Raw genomic sequence first — 17,636 nt, 5'->3', positions numbered from 1 at the left:
GTAACTACCCCATAAAAGGTAGCTTTCAAAGCTTCCCCCCAAAAGTCAAAAACAAGCTCTTCTCATTACCATCAACCTAGATTGAAGTCAACCAGGTAAACGCCCCCAAGCTACCTAATTTACTACACCTACACAGTATTTTACTTGTCACAACGTAAAATAAGTAACTTATTGACTAAGCTGTCATCTCGATTTAGTTTATAAACATGTACCTAGGTTGATTACGATCTTCTCCCCTTCACCGACCAACCATATTTGTCCTCGCTAATGCTTCCCGCATCGGGCTAAGATTGTCCCCCAATACGAGCGAAATTGATCAGCAGCAAGCAGTAGCAGCAGCAGTAGCGTAGCATCAGGCTATCATCTATCTATTACTTACTTTATCCACTTCGCTAAGAGGTGGTTGGCGGCGGAGAATTAGTAACCTAGTTAGTTTAGTTGGTTGGTTAGACTGCAGTAGGTTAGTTAGTTAACCAGTTAGTTGCTTGGTTATGTAAGTATGTAAGTATGTATGTGTATACAATAGTTAAGTGTTTTGGTATTGAAATACAGGTGTGGTGTGTATTGGTACGTGACGGTTTAATTCCTTTTTTCTGGGAGAGTAGTATCGATCTGTATACAGTATCTAAGTTACTTTGTTTTGATGAGGTTGAAGTGAATTTGACTGCTGTGTGATGGTTACACAGGGGAAAGTTCGTGTCACAAACACTAAGGAGACTATTGCTTGTGAATTGGAAATAGAGCTGCCTGGTTGTTGATCTGCTTCTGCTGATTGAGGAAGAAGGTGATGATCATCATCTGTGTACGCTGTCGATAGACAATACGATAGATAGTATAGTCTGATTGATATGCACTGCAGCATCTATACCAGCACAGCATGGGCCCATCAACTATCACCACCAGCAGCAGCAGATGGCATCTCCCTCTCTTCTTCCTCTACATTCTGTATACTACCCCACCACCACTACATATCCCAGCTCAATTGACTAACTAACTAACAACATCCAGCCTCCTCCACACTACAGGCCTATACCTCTTCACCAAAGGCTTCCTCCTCACACGTCAAGCCCTCGATTTGAAAAGCAATTGCTCCCATCCTCCCATTACCATCTCCATCACCACCAACACTACTACAACCTGCTGGACACCCCCCACCTTCACCAAAGCCATCATCCTCCTCATCGACGCCCTCCGCTACGACTTCACCATCCCCACCACCACCAACAACAAAACATACCACAACGCCCTTACCACCCTGCACACTACAGCCCTCACCACCCCCCACAATGCCCTCCTCTACCCCTTCATCGCCGACCCACCCACCACCACCCTCCAGCGCCTGAAAGCCCTCACGACCGGCACTCTGCCGACGTTCATCGAAGCAGGGTCCAATTTCGCCGGCTCAGCCGTCACAGAAGATAATCTGATATCGCAACTCCACGACGCAGGGAAACGTCTCGTCCTGTTGGGCGATGATACCTGGATGAAACTTTTCCCGGGATACTTTGACCCCATCCTGTCACGTCCATATGAATCATTTCTAGTGGAGGATTTACATACGGTTGATGATGGGGTGTATGAGCATTTGGTACCTTTGCTTAAAGGTAAAAATGGGGAGTGGGACGTGATCATCGCCCATTTCCTGGGTGTTGATCACGTCGGACATCGGTTTGGGCCGGGGCATGAGAGCATGAGGGAGAAGTTGGTTCAGATGGACGGGGTTATTAGGGAAGTTATGGAGAGGGTGGATGATGAGACGTTGCTGGTTGTTATGGGGGATCATGGGATGGATGAGAATGGGAATCATGGGGGTGAGGCGGCGGATGAGGTACGGGCTGCGTTGTGGTTGTATTCGACGAGGGAGGTTTGGGGGGTTGTTGATGGTGATGGCGTTACTGGTGTTGTGGGGAGAGATACGCCGCAGGTGGACTTTGTGAGCACGTTGGCGTTGTTGATGGGCGTGCCCGTGCCGTTTAGTAACTTGGGACGGCCGATTGAGGAGGCGTTTGTTGGGAGGGACGGGAGAGATTGGAGACGCTTGGTGGAGGTTAATGCGTTGGTTGGGGCGCAGATTCAGATGTTTACGGTTGAGTATCAGAGGTATGGATGGGAGGGGGTGGTTGGGTGGGATAGATGGTTTGATGGTGAGGTGGATTTTGAGAATGAGGAGGCTTTGAGAGAGTATTATCAGAGGTTGAGGGGGTATCAAGGGTGGATGCTAGAGGGGTATAAGCGTATGTGGGCTCAGTTTGATCCGCTGAAGATGGTTGAGGGGATGGTGGTTCTGTTGCTGAGTGTGGTGGTCCTGGTATGCCCCCAGGTGGATGGGAGGTCTGGCTTGATGAAATGGTCTGGGATAGTAGTGGGGATCTTGATGGGAGTTGTTGCTGTGGCTGGTCATGTTGCTTTGACTGACTTTGCTCAGGGTTCCCTCACGGATGAAGTGATTCTGGGCGCTGCCTTGGGCAGCGTCGTGTGGAATATGTGGCCGACTGGTTTGACTATCTTGCGCAGGTGCTTTCCGGGGGGGAGTTGGAGCTGGCAGGCTGTGATGTTCACACTAATTCTCGGCATCGGATTTGCGTCGAATTCCTACACCATCTGGGAGGACCGTGTGGTTTTGGTCTTTCTCTCGACATTTGGGCTATGCACTCTTGGCGCGTCAAACCATGCAAAAGGTGTACGTGAAGCGTCTTTCTCGGTGATATTCATGCTTCTGAGTCGAGTCGTCTCGCTCAGTCGGGCTTGTCGCGAAGAGCAACTGCCATTCTGCAGAACTTCATTCTATCGTTTGGAGAGCAGCTGGGTTTGGCAGTTATCAAGCCTGGTCATTACCGCCGTGGCTGTGTTATGCATTACTCGACTCGCTCTGCGAGACTGCGCGTCTGGAAACCTGTTCTGGTTTGGACTCGGCATACCAAGTGCGCTGCTGCTCACCACCGTCTTCAATGCCCTAGAAACAGCAAGTAACAACGGCTGGCTAGCAGGCCTTCTCACAGATGACACCTCCAAAACTCTGCGCATGACTGTTGCACGAATGGTGCTAGCCATTGTCTTCGTCGGCTTAGCAACTGCGTTCACAACCACTCCAAGACATAGGCCACTCGAACTGCCACTCATCTTCATGACAGCAATGCTGCTTGCAGGCATTCTCTCAAGCACACCCACAGGCGGACTCTCCTTGGCAATCCTCTACTACCAGCTCATCAGTCTCCGGCATCTCATCCCCGGTAACAGCTCCATCAAACCCACCATCGCGGCACTCCTCGGGACATTACACTTCTTCAGCACTGGTCATAACGCCACTTTATCTAGCATCCAATGGAAATCAGCCTACATCCCATCCCGAGATACACAGTATCCATGGTCGCCACTGCTGGTGACCATCAATACATTCGCCGCGCCAATCGTGGCAGCATGCGCTGTGCCTCTTCTCCACTCGGGAGAAAATCAGAGCCAAGCACGCTTCCTGGCCATTCATAGCACTGTATACACTGTCTGGGCTGTTTTTACGGCATTGTGGGCGTGTATCCTCCGCCGTCATCTGATGCTCTTTGCCATATTCTGTCCGAGATTTCTGATGGCTGGTGGGCTATTGGCCATTGTTGACGTTCTTGCTTTGGTGAATTCGATACTACTGACTACTGAGTTCGGCTTACACGTGGAAAAGAAGTGACATAAAGCAGCTCGATTTATTTAAAGAAGGACAATAGCTTGCGTTGACGTCAACGGAACGAGCACAATCAAATCAATCACTGTGTCTGGAGACTACCCGACAATCAATCAGCTGTGTATGGGGCAACACTAGCAGTAGTGAGCCCAGCAAGCCTACATGTTGTTAGAAAGTTTGTTACTGAGACGACAAAGAAGTTGGAGTTACCCGGAAGCAACGTTCACCTCCGTGGTGACGGTTGCAGTTCTACTCTTCGTTAGCTACCCGTCTTAACAACAAGATCTCATAGTCGAAGGAGATAGAAAAATAAAGAAAGGGAGACACACATCCATGCACTGTCTATATCCTGGCCGACAACGCTGCGCATCAGCCAGACCAGGGTCCTCAGACACTGCAGCGTCGACATCATTGTCTGCCTCTGCGGCCGGAGCAGCGATAGCCAGGGCGGCGAAGAAGAGGGTGAGAGGGATGGTGAAACGCATTTTGTCACTGCTTTGGTTTTAATTGTGATGCTTGAGGAAAGTGGTAGTGATGCTGATGTCGATACCCAAGGGAATAGGAGATCCAGGTGCTTTTATGCTCGAGATTCAGGTCTCGAGTTGTCTTTGTCCTTGATGGATACATTCCGATGTGGTACAGATTACATTTCTACTGTCCAGATAAGTTGGCAGCTGAGCATCTAGACTTCGAGATGAGGCCGGTATATGGATAGGATGAGCGATGTGGGCTTGGTTGTGAGAGGAGAGTTGTAAGCTTACTTTCGCTACTTTTTTCTTTTGGTGACTGACCCGCTCATGGTATGCGTTGAGATTGGGATTGAGCTGATATATACATACATACACTATAGAAATTAATGCACGGCAAGTATAGCAGCAGTATATATACACTGCCCTACAAACCATTCACACAGATCTTCAGATGGCAGGATACCCCAGACCGTTCAACGCTTCAACTTCAGCCTCGGCCTCGGACCAACGGCCCCTTATCAATCACCCTAATCGGAGAATATACAACACTCACACAAGGTAACACAGCCAGGTACTGAATACGACTCTTCCATGATCATGAGGAGCTTACCCCGTGGCGTGGGATTGCCATGGCGTGTAGAGGGGGTTGTGGAACAATAAGCTATCTATGTGTCTGTCGGATTGTGCCGTGCCGGTGAACCGATGGCATGCATTGGGTAGTTATGCTGTTGCTATAGGTATAGGTATAGGATGGATAGGTATGCATATAGACAATATGTTATGGAATAGCCACTACAGGGATGTGTATAGCTGCTCGATACCGAGAAGAGATAATTTCCGAGTGATCAGGTGAGTTGATCATGAGACCAGCTGAACATAATGATCTAAATTCGAAACACTATATGTATGAAATTGATTGACAACTGACATCGACATCCTAGTACTTAGTTGACTGCTACCCTTATACCTCTACTCACAAGTATCCCTACCCTACCACTACCCAGGAAACTTGACCTAGGATCTGATAGGTAGATATACTCCCTCATACAACCACCTGAAACATACCACCATCCATCCCCTTAAACAGCAGTACGCTGACATCGAAGTACGGAGTACTTCCCAAATATGAGCACCTACGGGAAAAAAAGAAAAGATACAGCACAACCCCCCCACACCCATGTCAACCAGCACTAGCTACTTAGTTAGTAGTCTACCCCATGCAAGCATCCTCATGCAAGGTACTTTTGTCCCCATCCATGTCCAGTGGAAATTCAACCCAACATATGACACTGATTGATTGATTGATGGCGTGGTATGTTATAATTCGGTATTATATGACAATCAGTCAATCAACTATGAACTAATTGTGTAGACTGAAGTAGGTATAAGTATTGTATGGTCGCTACGTGTACAATCTATCTATATCCTTGTTGATTGCGCTGTGCTACTCTGGGATTGGTTGGTTCGTGTATTAGGCCGGATGGATGTGTTTGAGTGGTTGTCTCAATTTTGGTCTGTCTGCTTGTCTGTCGGTGGGTTAGTGGGTGAGTGAGTGGGTACTATGGGGTGACTGATAACTTTGGAGGAGACTGTGGGGTATATGCTGGTACTTTTGATGAATGTATGAGGCTTTTATGGATAGTTTTCTTATTCTACTTTCTTTCTTTCCATATGATTTTAGGGTATTCTTTTGTATTCTACCACGTTATGTACCTAATGAGTAAGGTATAATGTTTATCCACTACCACAACCACCACCACAGCACAACCCAATCCATAAGCAATGATGGTAGTGGTGGTGGTGGTGGTGGTGGCTTGATTGCTTATGCCAGCCGTGTGAGTGGTATGGTGTGCCACCACCACGACCAGACACATGAAGAACCCGATATTTCCCCGACAAGCTACTACTTACTTACTGTCTTCCTGTTTGATCAACATCATGATTGGTAGATCGATAAGGAAAAAGCAACCCCATCACATCATCATCACATTTACTTGTATTCCTGTCGCAATGTTTTTACTTTCTTGGGCTGTCATCCTCATCATCCCACAGATAAGTCAGTAAGTAGTGATAAGTAGTATCTATTTATATGTATATTACCATACATACATACATATATATACTTTACAAATACAAGTAATGTGTAATACACCATGTATGTTATATTACATGTATGTATCTATGTATCAATCATCTCATCTCATCTCATCCATGTCATTTCCATCTCTAAGCGAAGTGCAGTGCAGTGCAGTATGATATCACGAAACCAAACCAAACCAAACCTAGACTTACTACCTATCCAGACTATCTTTATCTTTTCCAATGTTATGAGTAGAACAGTGAGGTAAGTCATACCCTACTGTTACACTCAGTCACTAGTTACTAAGTATACTATACTAGTATAGTATTAGTAACCAGATAGGCGACGGATTGACGATCACAACAAAGAATGAGTTAAGTTCCGTCGGCAATCAGACTTATTTTGGGAAATGAGTTGAGTTGACACTTAAGTAGTTAGCATAGTAGCTAACTCTAGACTTTGGATTTGGATTTGGATTTCCGATTGTTCGATTAAGTGCTAGTTAGCTAAGGAAGGATTGTGGATCCGGCAGTCGTAAGACAATATACTAGTTATAGTTATCTACTTTAGCTTACTACATACAATCAATATGTTACTACTTACGGAGTACTAACTGAGAAATACTCAAACAATTGAACTCATAGCATAGAAAGTAGCTATTATTGGATCCAATTATCCTCAGTCATGTCATATCATCCTGTCATGTTCAATTCTAATCCACAACAAACTGCCCTACTACTAACTTATAACCAACTAACTACCTAATTGGATAAACTACGGAATAATTAAATAACTAACGAGACAAGGCAACCCCCGCAGCCTGCCTTCCTTTCTATCTTCATTTTTTTCTTCCCCACAGCCCATCCATCTAGACTCTTTCCTCTCCCTCTTGCTCATCATCCCCAACACGAGATCCATCATCTCACCCAGATGACACACGCACACGCAGGAATGAAAGTGGATTTCCAAGTTTAACTAATTAAAACTAAAACAAAAGAGACGGTCGATCACAGCCCGTCTGTCCATCACATCTATCTATGTCAGACTCAGAGACCAGACCAGACCGAAACTTCTTCCCTGTCACACGGAAATGATATCCATATTGACCGTGATTCATTCATTCCTACTTTCTGCAGCATTTCCAACTTCCAACTTCCAAGTTTCTTCCTAACCTAATAGATAGATAGTAAATAAATATCGGACTAAATCCGATCAGGTACAAACATTCCGTCCATACAAACGGCATTGAACCAGAAAAGATGCTTCCTTAGCTTAAACTTCAAATCATAATCAATCAATCTTTACTGGAATCATTATCATCATCGTATATCTCCTCCTCCTCCCCCTTCTCCACTTTAAATTCATTCCCTTTTCTGTCTACCTGTCTGGCTGGCGCTTACACCCGACCAACCGACCGGTCGGTCAAATCGCCGCATTTCTCCATTTCTGTCTCCATCGCCATCCCCATCCCCATCCTATGCTAAACCAAACCCAGTTATTGATCAAACTCGGGCCCAACTAAATAACCAACTAAACTAAATAATAAATCTAGTCTAGTCTAGTCTAGTCTAATACAGTACATACTTCCGCCCCCTCTCCCCCCCGGGCTAGATTACTTACTAGTAGTAGCTCTAGTCTAGTGCCAGTCACACTACACAACAACAACAAACAAACACAGAAAAAAACCAGTTTTTCTGTTCTCTCCTGTTCCCACACCCCCCTAATCTAACTACTTACTACTTACTACTACTACCCTAAAACCAAAGGTCTCGGATTCTTTATCCCCGAGAATATGATTGATTCAATTTAACTAAACTAATAATACCCTTGTTTCTTTCGGGTCGGAGAGGTCCGTCCGTCCGGTTCTGCCCGTTGTGATGGGCATGGGCATCATATTCCTATCATATCTTACCGATCGGATCCGCTTTTCTTTCTTTCTTTCTTTCTTTCTTTCTTTCTTTCTTTCTTTCCTATTGTTATGTTCTATGTCTGTCTGGGATCAGATACCACGACATAACAAAAAAATAAAAAGTTTGGTGGACGCGTAAGTACATAGCCAAGAAAAAAAAACAACAAAGCCAAAAGATATCACAGCCATTCCCTTTTCATGTACGTAGTAAGAGAAAAGAAAAAAAAATATCCAAACTTGGCGCATGCATGTTATGTACAGTCGATCGAAAAGCGACCACAAACGCAGGTGCCAGGGTCATCGAATCAATCGTAGTCTTTTGCTCTTCTCTTTTTTCTCTCTCATACACACGCACTTCTCGCCCTAACTACGGTAGACTTAGACTTAGACTGGTGTGTGTGTGGTCGTTCGGCCCACCTGCACCTTACCAAAAAGCTCCCTGTCTAGCCGCACCCCCTCCTCTCTGCCTCTGTCCCTCCCTCTCGTGTATTCCTTCCCTCACACACACACCCCAGACCAGACCAAACCATATGGGTGGGCGCTGGATGGGGGTCGATCAGGCGCTACGACAGTCGTGGCTTAACTAGATAGACTTCAACCCCATGACTGGTTGGTCTTTGCTGCTACAAGCGCCATCGACGTGTGGAGCCTCTTCCCTTCCTTCCTTCCCTTTTTCCATCCCCCAACCGTTTCAGCCGTCGATCCTTGGCTGACGTTGGTCTGGTAGGGTCTTAAGGAAGCTCCTGACAGGCTAGGAGCTTCCTAGAACAATGGCCCGACAACAATGGGCGCCCCCATGTTTCCCTTTTTTTCCCTCCGAGCCGAGCCAAGCCAAGCAGGCACTACTTACTTCCTCGGTCCATAGCATCCTTGTCAGCACGGCTTTGTTTCTCTGGTAGGTGCTGATCGACGGCCTACGTCGCGCGCGCCGTCAGCGTCACTGGAAAAGAGTACTCCGAAGAGGGAAGGCATTATTAAAAGCTTCGGAAATAAGTACATACACCCATGTTCTGTATCCGTGCCCGTCAGCTCGCAGCTGCCCAGCACGTCATTCAGACCCAAAGCGAACGTATAGGCTATGCTGGTATAGAAAAGCAAATTGCATCATTTGCCAAGGTATCAAGAATATGACAAAAAATAAAACCTCTTCGCAGCCTTTTGACAGAGGAGGGGGCGCAACTTAATCAAAGGAAACATCATAATCCGCAAAGGATCACAAAAGGCGTTATGCCGTAGATGAAGAAAATAAAGAAATAGCAGCGGATGAGGCGTCTGACCAAATTAAGGACTCGTAAATGACAGTCATGATAGGGCATCACTCAAAGCACAAACGCATTGTAACTCCTAGTTTGAAACACTCGCTGTCGAATCATGCAAAGGCACTCGTCGGCTCATTAGCCCACCCCCAGGAAGCCCCAGTCCGTTCCCTCGGGCTGGTTCAGGATGCGGGCCGGCGGCTTGTAGTCACTGTGAGTGCTGGTCACCATCAGCGGTGGGCCTTCCGCTGTGGGTAGGGTATGGTATGGTTGCTGAAACTCCGGTGGCAGATAGCCCTGACGGCCAGGATCGTATCGTTGCTGCTGCTGCTGCTGTTGCTGCACAAGCTGCATGTAGTGTTGCTGAGCACGCTGTACGTCAACCGGCGACGTGACAGGGATGTGCTGAGTCACGATTGGTGGCTGTTCTTGTATGGGCACCGGCGTTATGTGTAGGCTCTGGTGGGGATAAAACTCATGAGTCGGCGTCGGGGTATGAGGGTAGTAGGGTTGCTGGGCTAAGAGATACTGTTCATTCGGCACAGGAACGGCGACTGGCCCTTGATACGAGTGCTCGGAAACCGCATCTTCCGAGGGCAGTCGGGTCATGGATCCTGGGGGGTGGGAGCGGTGTTGGTGTTTGGTCAAGGTCGTTTTGCGGCAGAAGCTTCACGTTGTTAGAAAGACATTAGTACGAGAACCAGGCCAATGCTTACGCTCGTTCGCACGTTGGCTCTTGGCAGATATATGGCCTTTTTCCAGTATGGATCCTTCGGTGACGAGCGAGACTCGATGACTGTGATGGTTAGCAGATAAGAATTAATAGTGAGCTAGTTGTACATACGTCAGAAAAGGCCTTGTGGCATCCTCTGTGGTCACAGACATGAGGCTTCTCTCCGGTATGCGTTCGCGAATGCACTGTCAATGCACTCCGTTGGATGAAGCTTTTGTTGCAGTCCTTGACCGTACAATGATACGGTCGCTCATTGGTGTGTATCCGATAGTGCCTGCACAGATCTGATTTGCGATTGAAGGACTACTGCCATTAGCACGGAAACTATAACGCCTTCAAGCAAGCGATAGATTGGAAGGTGTAGAAAAGCGACACTGGGTAGAATCATACCTTATTACAATGCTCCCAGGTGCAGTTAAAATCTCGTCCACCACCAGGCGCCATGGTGAGGAAATGCAAATGCAGAATCAAAAGCTATTGAAAGGTGAGTCGCAAGAAGGATAGCGGGGAGTGGGCCGGCTAGCGATAGGAACACAGGGAGCAAACAACGGATTCCAGGAAGATATGAAGAGATGCAAATAAATGAAAACAAATCAAAAAAAGAAGCAGATAGTAAGTGACAGCAAGAACAAATAGATTTGCAATAAAGTATGAGCAGACAAACACGACAAGAAATCGTACAGGCGACAGAGGGGGGAGGAAGAAAACGGTTGGAAGTATGGCCCGTAGTAGTAAGAATAGCTATGGTGGAGGGAAAATAGGAGAGCGGGTGGGAGGGGAAAAGAAAGAAGAGGGAAGGAGGTCTGGACTAGCGGAGGGAGCAGGAATGTCACTGCAAATTAAGTCCGACGGCATGCAGCCTCGACAGTAATCATTGGAGGTCTGGACAGGCAGGTCGATTGGCAGCCAAGTCGCAGGACCGAATGATGGATCAAATGGGGAAGCGCAGTAGTGAAGGTGGATGGATGGAGGTGAGGCTGGCCCTGGAGGTCCAGCATAACCGACAGGGAGGTATTCCAGACGTACCTAGCAATGGATCTAACAATAATCCTGAAAATAATAATCCAGGACGAACACGCAGTGCGAAATCAAAACTAACAAGTGACGCGATGACGGAGAGGCGAAAGAGGGAGAGATGTAGAAGAGAAAGTGCAAAGCACGATCCCCAACGGATTTCTCAGATGTAGTTCAGTAGTAATACTGGTCGGTCCGGGCGAGGTTGCAACGTTTCTGTGATACAAGAGGCAGACAGACACAGACTGCTGCTTGCTGCGGGTCTCAGGCGGTTCTCCTTCCAGGTACGCAAGCCAGACCACCAAGTCAAGGGATGATGATGATGGCTGTTGGAGAAGGAGAAAATAAAATAAAAAATAAAAACAGGTCGAAGATGGGGGAGAGAAAAAGACGAGAAAGTCAAGAACACCTGCTCCAGATGGGGCAGATGGAAAAGAAATACTCGACGAGCCAGATGAGGAGGATTAGTTTACTGCACGAAGAGAGGTAAGAAAAAAAGAGCTAGCTGACTGGCCGATGGGATGGAAGCTCTTGTTCGTTTTTATTTTCCTCGTTTTGCCTCTCCGGCTCTCGTGAGCAGGCCGTGTAATTTTTATAACGCCGCATCGTTCTGGCTCTACCTAGTAGGTACCTAGCAGCTACTACGGGCTGCTAAGCTCCTTCACTACTGTCCAGCGGTAATCAAATAATAAATTGGAACCTCCTCTTGGTCTCCTCCAGCCGGTGGAGCTCCCCTCTAGCCAGTAACCCGGCCGGGCTAGCTTGAGACTTGGCCACTTTTTTCTTTCCTGTACCCCTACCCCTACCCCGGAAAGATCGGGTTATACTATGTTGAAGTATTTCCTTCGGACCACTTGGGGGATTTTCTTTCACCAGACCGAAATGGACACAAATGGAAATCAGAATAATACTAAAAGCAAAAACGAAAAGAAAAAAAGAAAAATCCCACACCCTACACAAAAGTGGAGGTGAAAGACGAAGAAGAAAAAGAAGGAGAAGAAATCAAAAGTCAACGCTTTTATTTTTATTTTTATTTTTATTTTCTTTTTGTTAAGTATTTCTTACCCCATCGTTTCTGAACATGGGTTTACCATGTTTACCCTACTACAATCTACCCTGGAGGTCAGGAGGGAAACACTCGGTATCAAACGAGGTATCCAAGTACTAGGTACATACATACTTACATACATACGGGCACCAAGTAGTGGCACTTAAATTAGGAATCTCTTTTAGACTGACTGACAGGCCAAGGCTATCTGGGTCCCGCTTGTCGATTCGATGTTCGGGAGGGAAAGAGAGGAGGGGGGGAGGGAGAAAGAGTGGAAGTTTGGAGCTAGCAACCCCCAGACAAAGTTACCCAAGACCCAAGGTTTCCCATCCTACTGAACCGTCTTCCGGTCAAGATGGCTTGGGGGAAGAGGGGAACACCGATCCCCACCCTGTCCGCTTGTGCCTTAGAACACTGAAAGGTTAGGATATAGACTCGACCAATCATCGGCGACCAAGAGAGAGCCTGGCCTTGGAAGAAATTTACTAGTCTAAACATGGTCTAGTTGCCTGCATCCTGGCTGCAAAACCTCGACGGACCGCTAGTATCGCTTACTGTATCAGGATTGTATCGACTATCTTTCGCGGGTCAAAATTACTGACAGGTACCTTGACACGTACGTCCCTGGTACCTTCCTCTTAGGTACTTCCACTAGGTAAGGGTAACCAGTGGTGGTAAGTAGGTGCCCGTCCATGTTTTCAAATTACTTTTTATTCTATTCCACTCACCCCAAGTCGATGGTGCTGGAAGAGGAGACGGTAGTCCGCCATATAACATTCTGGATAGAACCACGACCGAAGACAATTGCACGGCGCTCCAAAGGAGTCAGAGCTGAGGCGGATCACAGCATGGTCACGCCAATACAACAAGCAGTGTCTACGTATGGGATATTCTGTACGACAGTGAAAAGGGAGGTAGGAGTAGGTATGTGTAAGATGGAAGGTCTGATTAGGACGTGGGCTAACCGATGGAACTAACTTACTACTTCGTACCTACCCAGAATGATCATAATCTATTCCTACTCTCGTACTGACTCCAATTATGACTATTACTATGTACATTGTTGTTATTTATTTTTGTTTTTGTTTTTCTATTTTATTCATTTATTTCTTATTTCCATTGATTTATTTAGCTTTTCTCGCCAAGGTGCTGGGAAAGGATATCCCGTCAATCCTTGTACCAAGGTGGTAGGAGCCATGCCCTCCAAACAATTGTTGCTGGAATTAAGTTCCTGACGGCCCCTTCTTTACCCCCAAAAAATGATCATGATGCCGGCCGTCCAAAAGCATCAACGGATGGAAGAGACGGAAAGGGAATAAAAGAAAGAAAAGAAAAAAGTATTGAAAGCCAAATGGGACAAAGAACAATGTCAGACCAGCCGGCCGACCAGGCAGCACAGATCGGAAATTATCAGCAAGGGATACCAGCGATGCAACAACCGAAAAGTGTGGCTTTTCCCTTCTGGGCCGGCAGGCATCATGCTGAAACTGGCCCAGAGCAGCAGCTATCCCCAGGGTCTGCTATCGGCCTCACTCCAAACCACAATCGTCCTACTCACCTTACCTACTTAGGCAGTAGGTCTCCTACTGGCAGTGGCCATGATACCTTCATCCGTTGCTATTGGACGTACTTCTGGGCTATCTTTCTTGGGAGAAACAACGAGGACAACGCCCCCAACGCCACGATATTCTCGGTGGCTCTGCGATGCGGCTATTCTACCGATTCGATTGCTGGATGACAGCCAGCCGTAAACTCAAAGGGAGCGATTCATCAAGCCTCTATCAGCTGTTTTGAGTGATATTGACGCCTTTGTTCACTCCACGTGGCGGCTTCAAGAAATTCATCTGGATCGCGGTCTGTAATGCTCCATCAGTGATGGGGCCCCGACAAGGGACCAGCGGGATTCACTCGTCGTCCCGTTCCCCCTCCTTCCGCCCGTCCATGGCAATATTAATTATTAATATGATACGATGGCAGTCAAGGCCATCGGAGCCAATTAAGCTCATGACGATCAGTTGATTTCTCTAAGGCTGGAGCTAAGAGACTGGCGCCAATGCTGTCTGTTCGTCATTGATAGCGAACTATAGGGGCTGCCTACATTCCTATTGATTTGGCCGACTGAACAAGCTCGGGATACACTTCCTCGATAGAATCAGCGGGTGATACATGGATAGATCTTCCATTTACTTTAACCAGGCTCACGGACTGCCGTGAGGCTTCGAACTGTAAGTCGACTAGCACCAGTGGATCTCGAATAGTGGCAGCGGGTCGAACCCATGGAACAGGCAGGCCAAAACAATCGCCGCCCGCTTGTTACCAGCAGAGGCCGTTTAATACGCTTACTTAGACTTTGGCCATTCATGGTTTGGACCCTGGAAGCCCGAGACCCATCGCACTTGAAGAGCGGCTAGATACGTACGACATACACGCGAAGATAGCGATTAACAGTCGATAGTGTCTATAGCACGCACTCGATAGATCATCGTCTGCACACGATAGAGTTTTGTCTGGAAGACCTTCCAGCAAATCGCGGGCTTTGGTCTGCCCGTCGACTCTTCAATTTCCGTCTGTCATCTGGGAGGGGTTTTTTCGGGGTTTGCACGACCGGGATCTCCGAATTGTTATGGAGCTTATACCACACTAGGCTATTGAGCCACCACTCTGAGTCAGGCACAATCATTTAGAAGACTACGGACACCGCCTATGGCCAGCCCAGCGGATGCCAAGGGGGCCGTTTCGATCGGGAATTGGCTACCAAGAAATGTACGAGGGGGCAGTATTCGACTGGTAGGGTGTGCCTCCGTCGATGCTCGTATTGCTTTTTCCTTTAGGTTTCCTCGTCCGGGTGGCACTTCTTGGTTCCAGTTGACTCCCGTAGTGGCGCCATAGGCTTATACTCACTAACATCCGCACCAGTCCATGAGCTAAGCCAGCAGGATTATGACTAACTTACTAAACGCGAGTCATCTGAGACTGGGGCAATCCACCAGCAATGACTTGGTCGTCAGCACACAGGGGGGCAGGGCAGATAGGCGTACGTGTAAGCAATCGTGTGTAGTTCCCCGCCCCAACAGGAATTTATGCTAACCGATCCGGTGCTGGCGAGGTGAGCCCAAGCCGAGCCATGGAGGGGGGTTGCTCATCCCGTTATCATCCGCGATTTTCTGGTTTGATCTGATATGACACTAACTATGAGGCAGACAGCGTGCCAACTAGCGACGGGGGTGATTTTTGCGAGTACCCTGCTCGCTATCACGAGGCCGAGGAATTGAATAGATTACAGATGGGCTGGTAATCTACTTGGCCCCTACATGTACCGGGTACATCCACGCAATGCAACGGACAGGGAGGCCTGACTTTGTGACGGTATCGCCGAAGGAGCCGTCGAGAAGATGAGCTAGTGGCGGCACCCCCCATATTCCCGGTATACAGGAAGTAGGGTTATCTACATTATAGTCTGGTGCCACCACAGATACATGACAGCTCCTCCAGGTCGACCGGCACCCAGAACCTTACTGGACAGACCCGTCAATGAAAGCCCAAAGCTGACAGCTGGTCGCATCACTGGCAATGCGGGAGTGACGCCAGGGCTTGCACCATGCTGTAAGTCGCCGATCCTTAAGACCCAAAGGCTGTAGACGGGCTAATGGCGTGACTTGCATGTGGTCAAATGGGCGAAAAGATAGAAGAGTCTACTCTAGCACCCGGCCGGGGGAAAATTGGCCAACGGCGAGGGGAAGAGGGAGGGGGAGAATGGAATTGGGGGGGAGGAATGGACGAAACAACAAATCAGCAAGGGACCGGCAATGGATTGACAAGACGAGGGGTAAAAGTGATAAAGAAAGAAAGCAAAAGCGAGGCCGGAAAAGGCAATTTTCGCATAAGGTGATTGACCTTGATTTGCCATGAGAGATGGACACTGCTTCTCCGCTTTTTGGGAAGATCTCCCCGGTCAACTGGCGTGGCAGCTAACGAACGGGAAAGGAGGGGAAAAAGATCCGGCCTCGAGGGTGTGGAGGAGAAAAGAGGGAAGGCATTCGTGCCATACGGACTGGCATGCAGTTGAATCCGTCAACCAGATCGGGGAACGAGGATAGAGGAGGAGGAGGATGATGATGATGACGATGACGTCGACCAGCTTACAGTCTCCCCCATCAACCTGAGACAACAGCTTCCGTTAGCATTGGGGAAAGGAATCCCAGGCACCTGGTCGGTGGTTCATCCGCCGCGGTAAACCCGTAGTCGCAGACCGGCGGCATCATGTGTCGAAGCGGCTTCTCCTCGCTGGGAACTGAAATTGAACCCCTTGTCCCCGGTCGCAATTGACGTAATGGCAGTAGAGCAGACACATGGTTAACCGAGCTCGACCGAAATTGAGTGGTGGGTTGCTTGTTCCCACCAGGGGTTGGGATATGTGACTCGTGATTCGTGATTCGTGATTCGTGATGCGTAAGCTGGATGAGGGAAGGGGACGAAACAAAAGATGGGAGGGAGGAGATGAATGAGGTGGGGGTTGAAAGTTGTGGGCAGTGCGTTCAGGAATGGAATTCATGCATGGCCACGCTACAACTAGTTTAACTTACTTACTAACTAACTAACCAACTAATCAACCAGACTCAATCAACCAGACTCTAAGACAAAGATTGGCTGGGGGAAAGAAGGGTTGGTTAGTTTGTAGTATGAAGCGAGAGGAGAAAGCAACTCCGACGTGATACACCAGGATGGTTACAAGTCTGGTGAAGTTGATTGAATGATAGTATATCCCGAATAAGGCTGGGCTGTCAGACAGAAGGACCAAAAAAAGAAATGAGTAGTAGTAGTAGTAGTAGTAACTAGTAACTAGTAACAACACACTTCCTGGTAACCCCTAGTAATGAACATCCCGGTCTAGTGTTGATGCTGGCAAAGAGGGAAACCGGACGGGTGTCAGATGGTCGGGAGGAGATTGAAGGGGAAATGAAATCCTCCAGCCTTGACTCGCTCTCCATCGGGAGCTGCTGCTGGTTGCCTCGTCCTTTTCCTTTTCTACATACCCCGCATTGGGGGAAGATTGTCGCTCGGGAGCATCTTTAGCAAGTCTTTAGCACCGTCTGTCACACGCAGCTTCATTCCTGCCTTCATCATCATCACTACTACTACTTACCATCAACCTCGTTTTTATTTTCATTGTGGATGATCCGGAGTAGTGTCATCCCGGCTCGTGGTCTACGTAGTACTAGTATACTAGTCTACGGAGAGAGGACTAGTCACCGACACTTGCTGGGAATCGCACACTGCATTAGAAAGAGCAGTGGTATGTAACCTTCATCTACTACACTACTATAAAATATACTACTGTTCTACTAGTATATTTAGCAAGGCAGGACTACTCTCGACTTAGCTCCCTCACTAATTCTGTCTAATATCCCTTCTCCTCCACTCATTGCTCATTGCTGCCCATCCGCCTCAGGGCCAAG

General features: G+C 47.8%; 6 protein-coding genes across 6 annotated transcripts; 4 read left to right on the top strand and 2 right to left on the bottom strand.

Moving 5' to 3' along the window:
• Positions 1 to 206: 206 nt before the first annotated feature.
• BO85DRAFT_496317 (GPI ethanolamine phosphate transferase 3) lies at positions 207 to 3,968 on the top strand (the record flags this gene model as incomplete). Its single annotated transcript, XM_025663953.1, has 5 exons — positions 207 to 216; positions 451 to 460; positions 499 to 501; positions 553 to 567; positions 1,009 to 3,968. The coding sequence occupies 5 exons, from the start codon at positions 207 to 209 to the stop codon at positions 3,674 to 3,676; spliced, it is 2,706 nt and encodes a 901-aa protein (XP_025515176.1). The 3' UTR covers positions 3,677 to 3,968.
• On the bottom strand, positions 3,741 to 4,295 carry BO85DRAFT_36545 (uncharacterized protein). The gene is made up of 3 exons (XM_025655739.1): positions 4,000 to 4,295; positions 3,881 to 3,919; positions 3,741 to 3,828 (listed from the first exon to the last, which is right to left on the bottom strand). The coding sequence occupies exons 1-3, from the start codon at positions 4,153 to 4,155 to the stop codon at positions 3,805 to 3,807; spliced, it is 219 nt and encodes a 72-aa protein (XP_025515175.1). The 5' UTR covers positions 4,156 to 4,295; the 3' UTR covers positions 3,741 to 3,804.
• A 396-nt stretch (positions 4,296 to 4,691) lies between these two features.
• BO85DRAFT_36567 (uncharacterized protein) lies at positions 4,692 to 5,121 on the top strand. The gene is made up of 2 exons (XM_025655748.1): positions 4,692 to 4,989; positions 5,082 to 5,121. The coding sequence occupies exons 1-2, from the start codon at positions 4,808 to 4,810 to the stop codon at positions 5,086 to 5,088; spliced, it is 189 nt and encodes a 62-aa protein (XP_025515174.1). The 5' UTR covers positions 4,692 to 4,807; the 3' UTR covers positions 5,089 to 5,121.
• Positions 5,122 to 9,119: 3,998 nt separating this feature from the next.
• Positions 9,120 to 10,905, bottom strand: BO85DRAFT_36443 (putative C2H2 finger domain protein). The gene is made up of 5 exons (XM_025655699.1): positions 10,800 to 10,905; positions 10,509 to 10,592; positions 10,230 to 10,421; positions 10,114 to 10,181; positions 9,120 to 10,052 (listed from the first exon to the last, which is right to left on the bottom strand). Exons 2-5 carry the CDS (start codon positions 10,560 to 10,562, stop codon positions 9,524 to 9,526), a joined length of 843 nt encoding a protein of 280 aa, XP_025515173.1. The 5' UTR covers positions 10,563 to 10,592; positions 10,800 to 10,905; the 3' UTR covers positions 9,120 to 9,523.
• Positions 10,906 to 13,344: 2,439 nt separating this feature from the next.
• On the top strand, positions 13,345 to 14,289 carry BO85DRAFT_36147 (uncharacterized protein). Its single transcript, XM_025655590.1, has one exon. It carries the CDS (start codon positions 13,532 to 13,534, stop codon positions 13,916 to 13,918), a length of 387 nt encoding a protein of 128 aa, XP_025515172.1. The 5' UTR covers positions 13,345 to 13,531; the 3' UTR covers positions 13,919 to 14,289.
• A 1,216-nt stretch (positions 14,290 to 15,505) lies between these two features.
• On the top strand, positions 15,506 to 16,366 carry BO85DRAFT_36237 (uncharacterized protein). The gene is made up of 3 exons (XM_025655628.1): positions 15,506 to 15,783; positions 15,863 to 16,065; positions 16,165 to 16,366. The coding sequence occupies exons 1-3, from the start codon at positions 15,657 to 15,659 to the stop codon at positions 16,291 to 16,293; spliced, it is 459 nt and encodes a 152-aa protein (XP_025515171.1). The 5' UTR covers positions 15,506 to 15,656; the 3' UTR covers positions 16,294 to 16,366.
• The last annotated feature ends 1,270 nt before the right edge of the window (positions 16,367 to 17,636 follow it).

Source organism: Aspergillus piperis, assembly GCF_003184755.1.
Source record: "Aspergillus piperis CBS 112811 unplaced genomic scaffold BO85scaffold_10, whole genome shotgun sequence".
Classification (NCBI taxonomy): Eukaryota; Fungi; Ascomycota; class Eurotiomycetes; order Eurotiales; family Aspergillaceae; genus Aspergillus; species Aspergillus piperis.
This window is presented reverse-complemented; position numbering and strand designations above follow the sequence as displayed.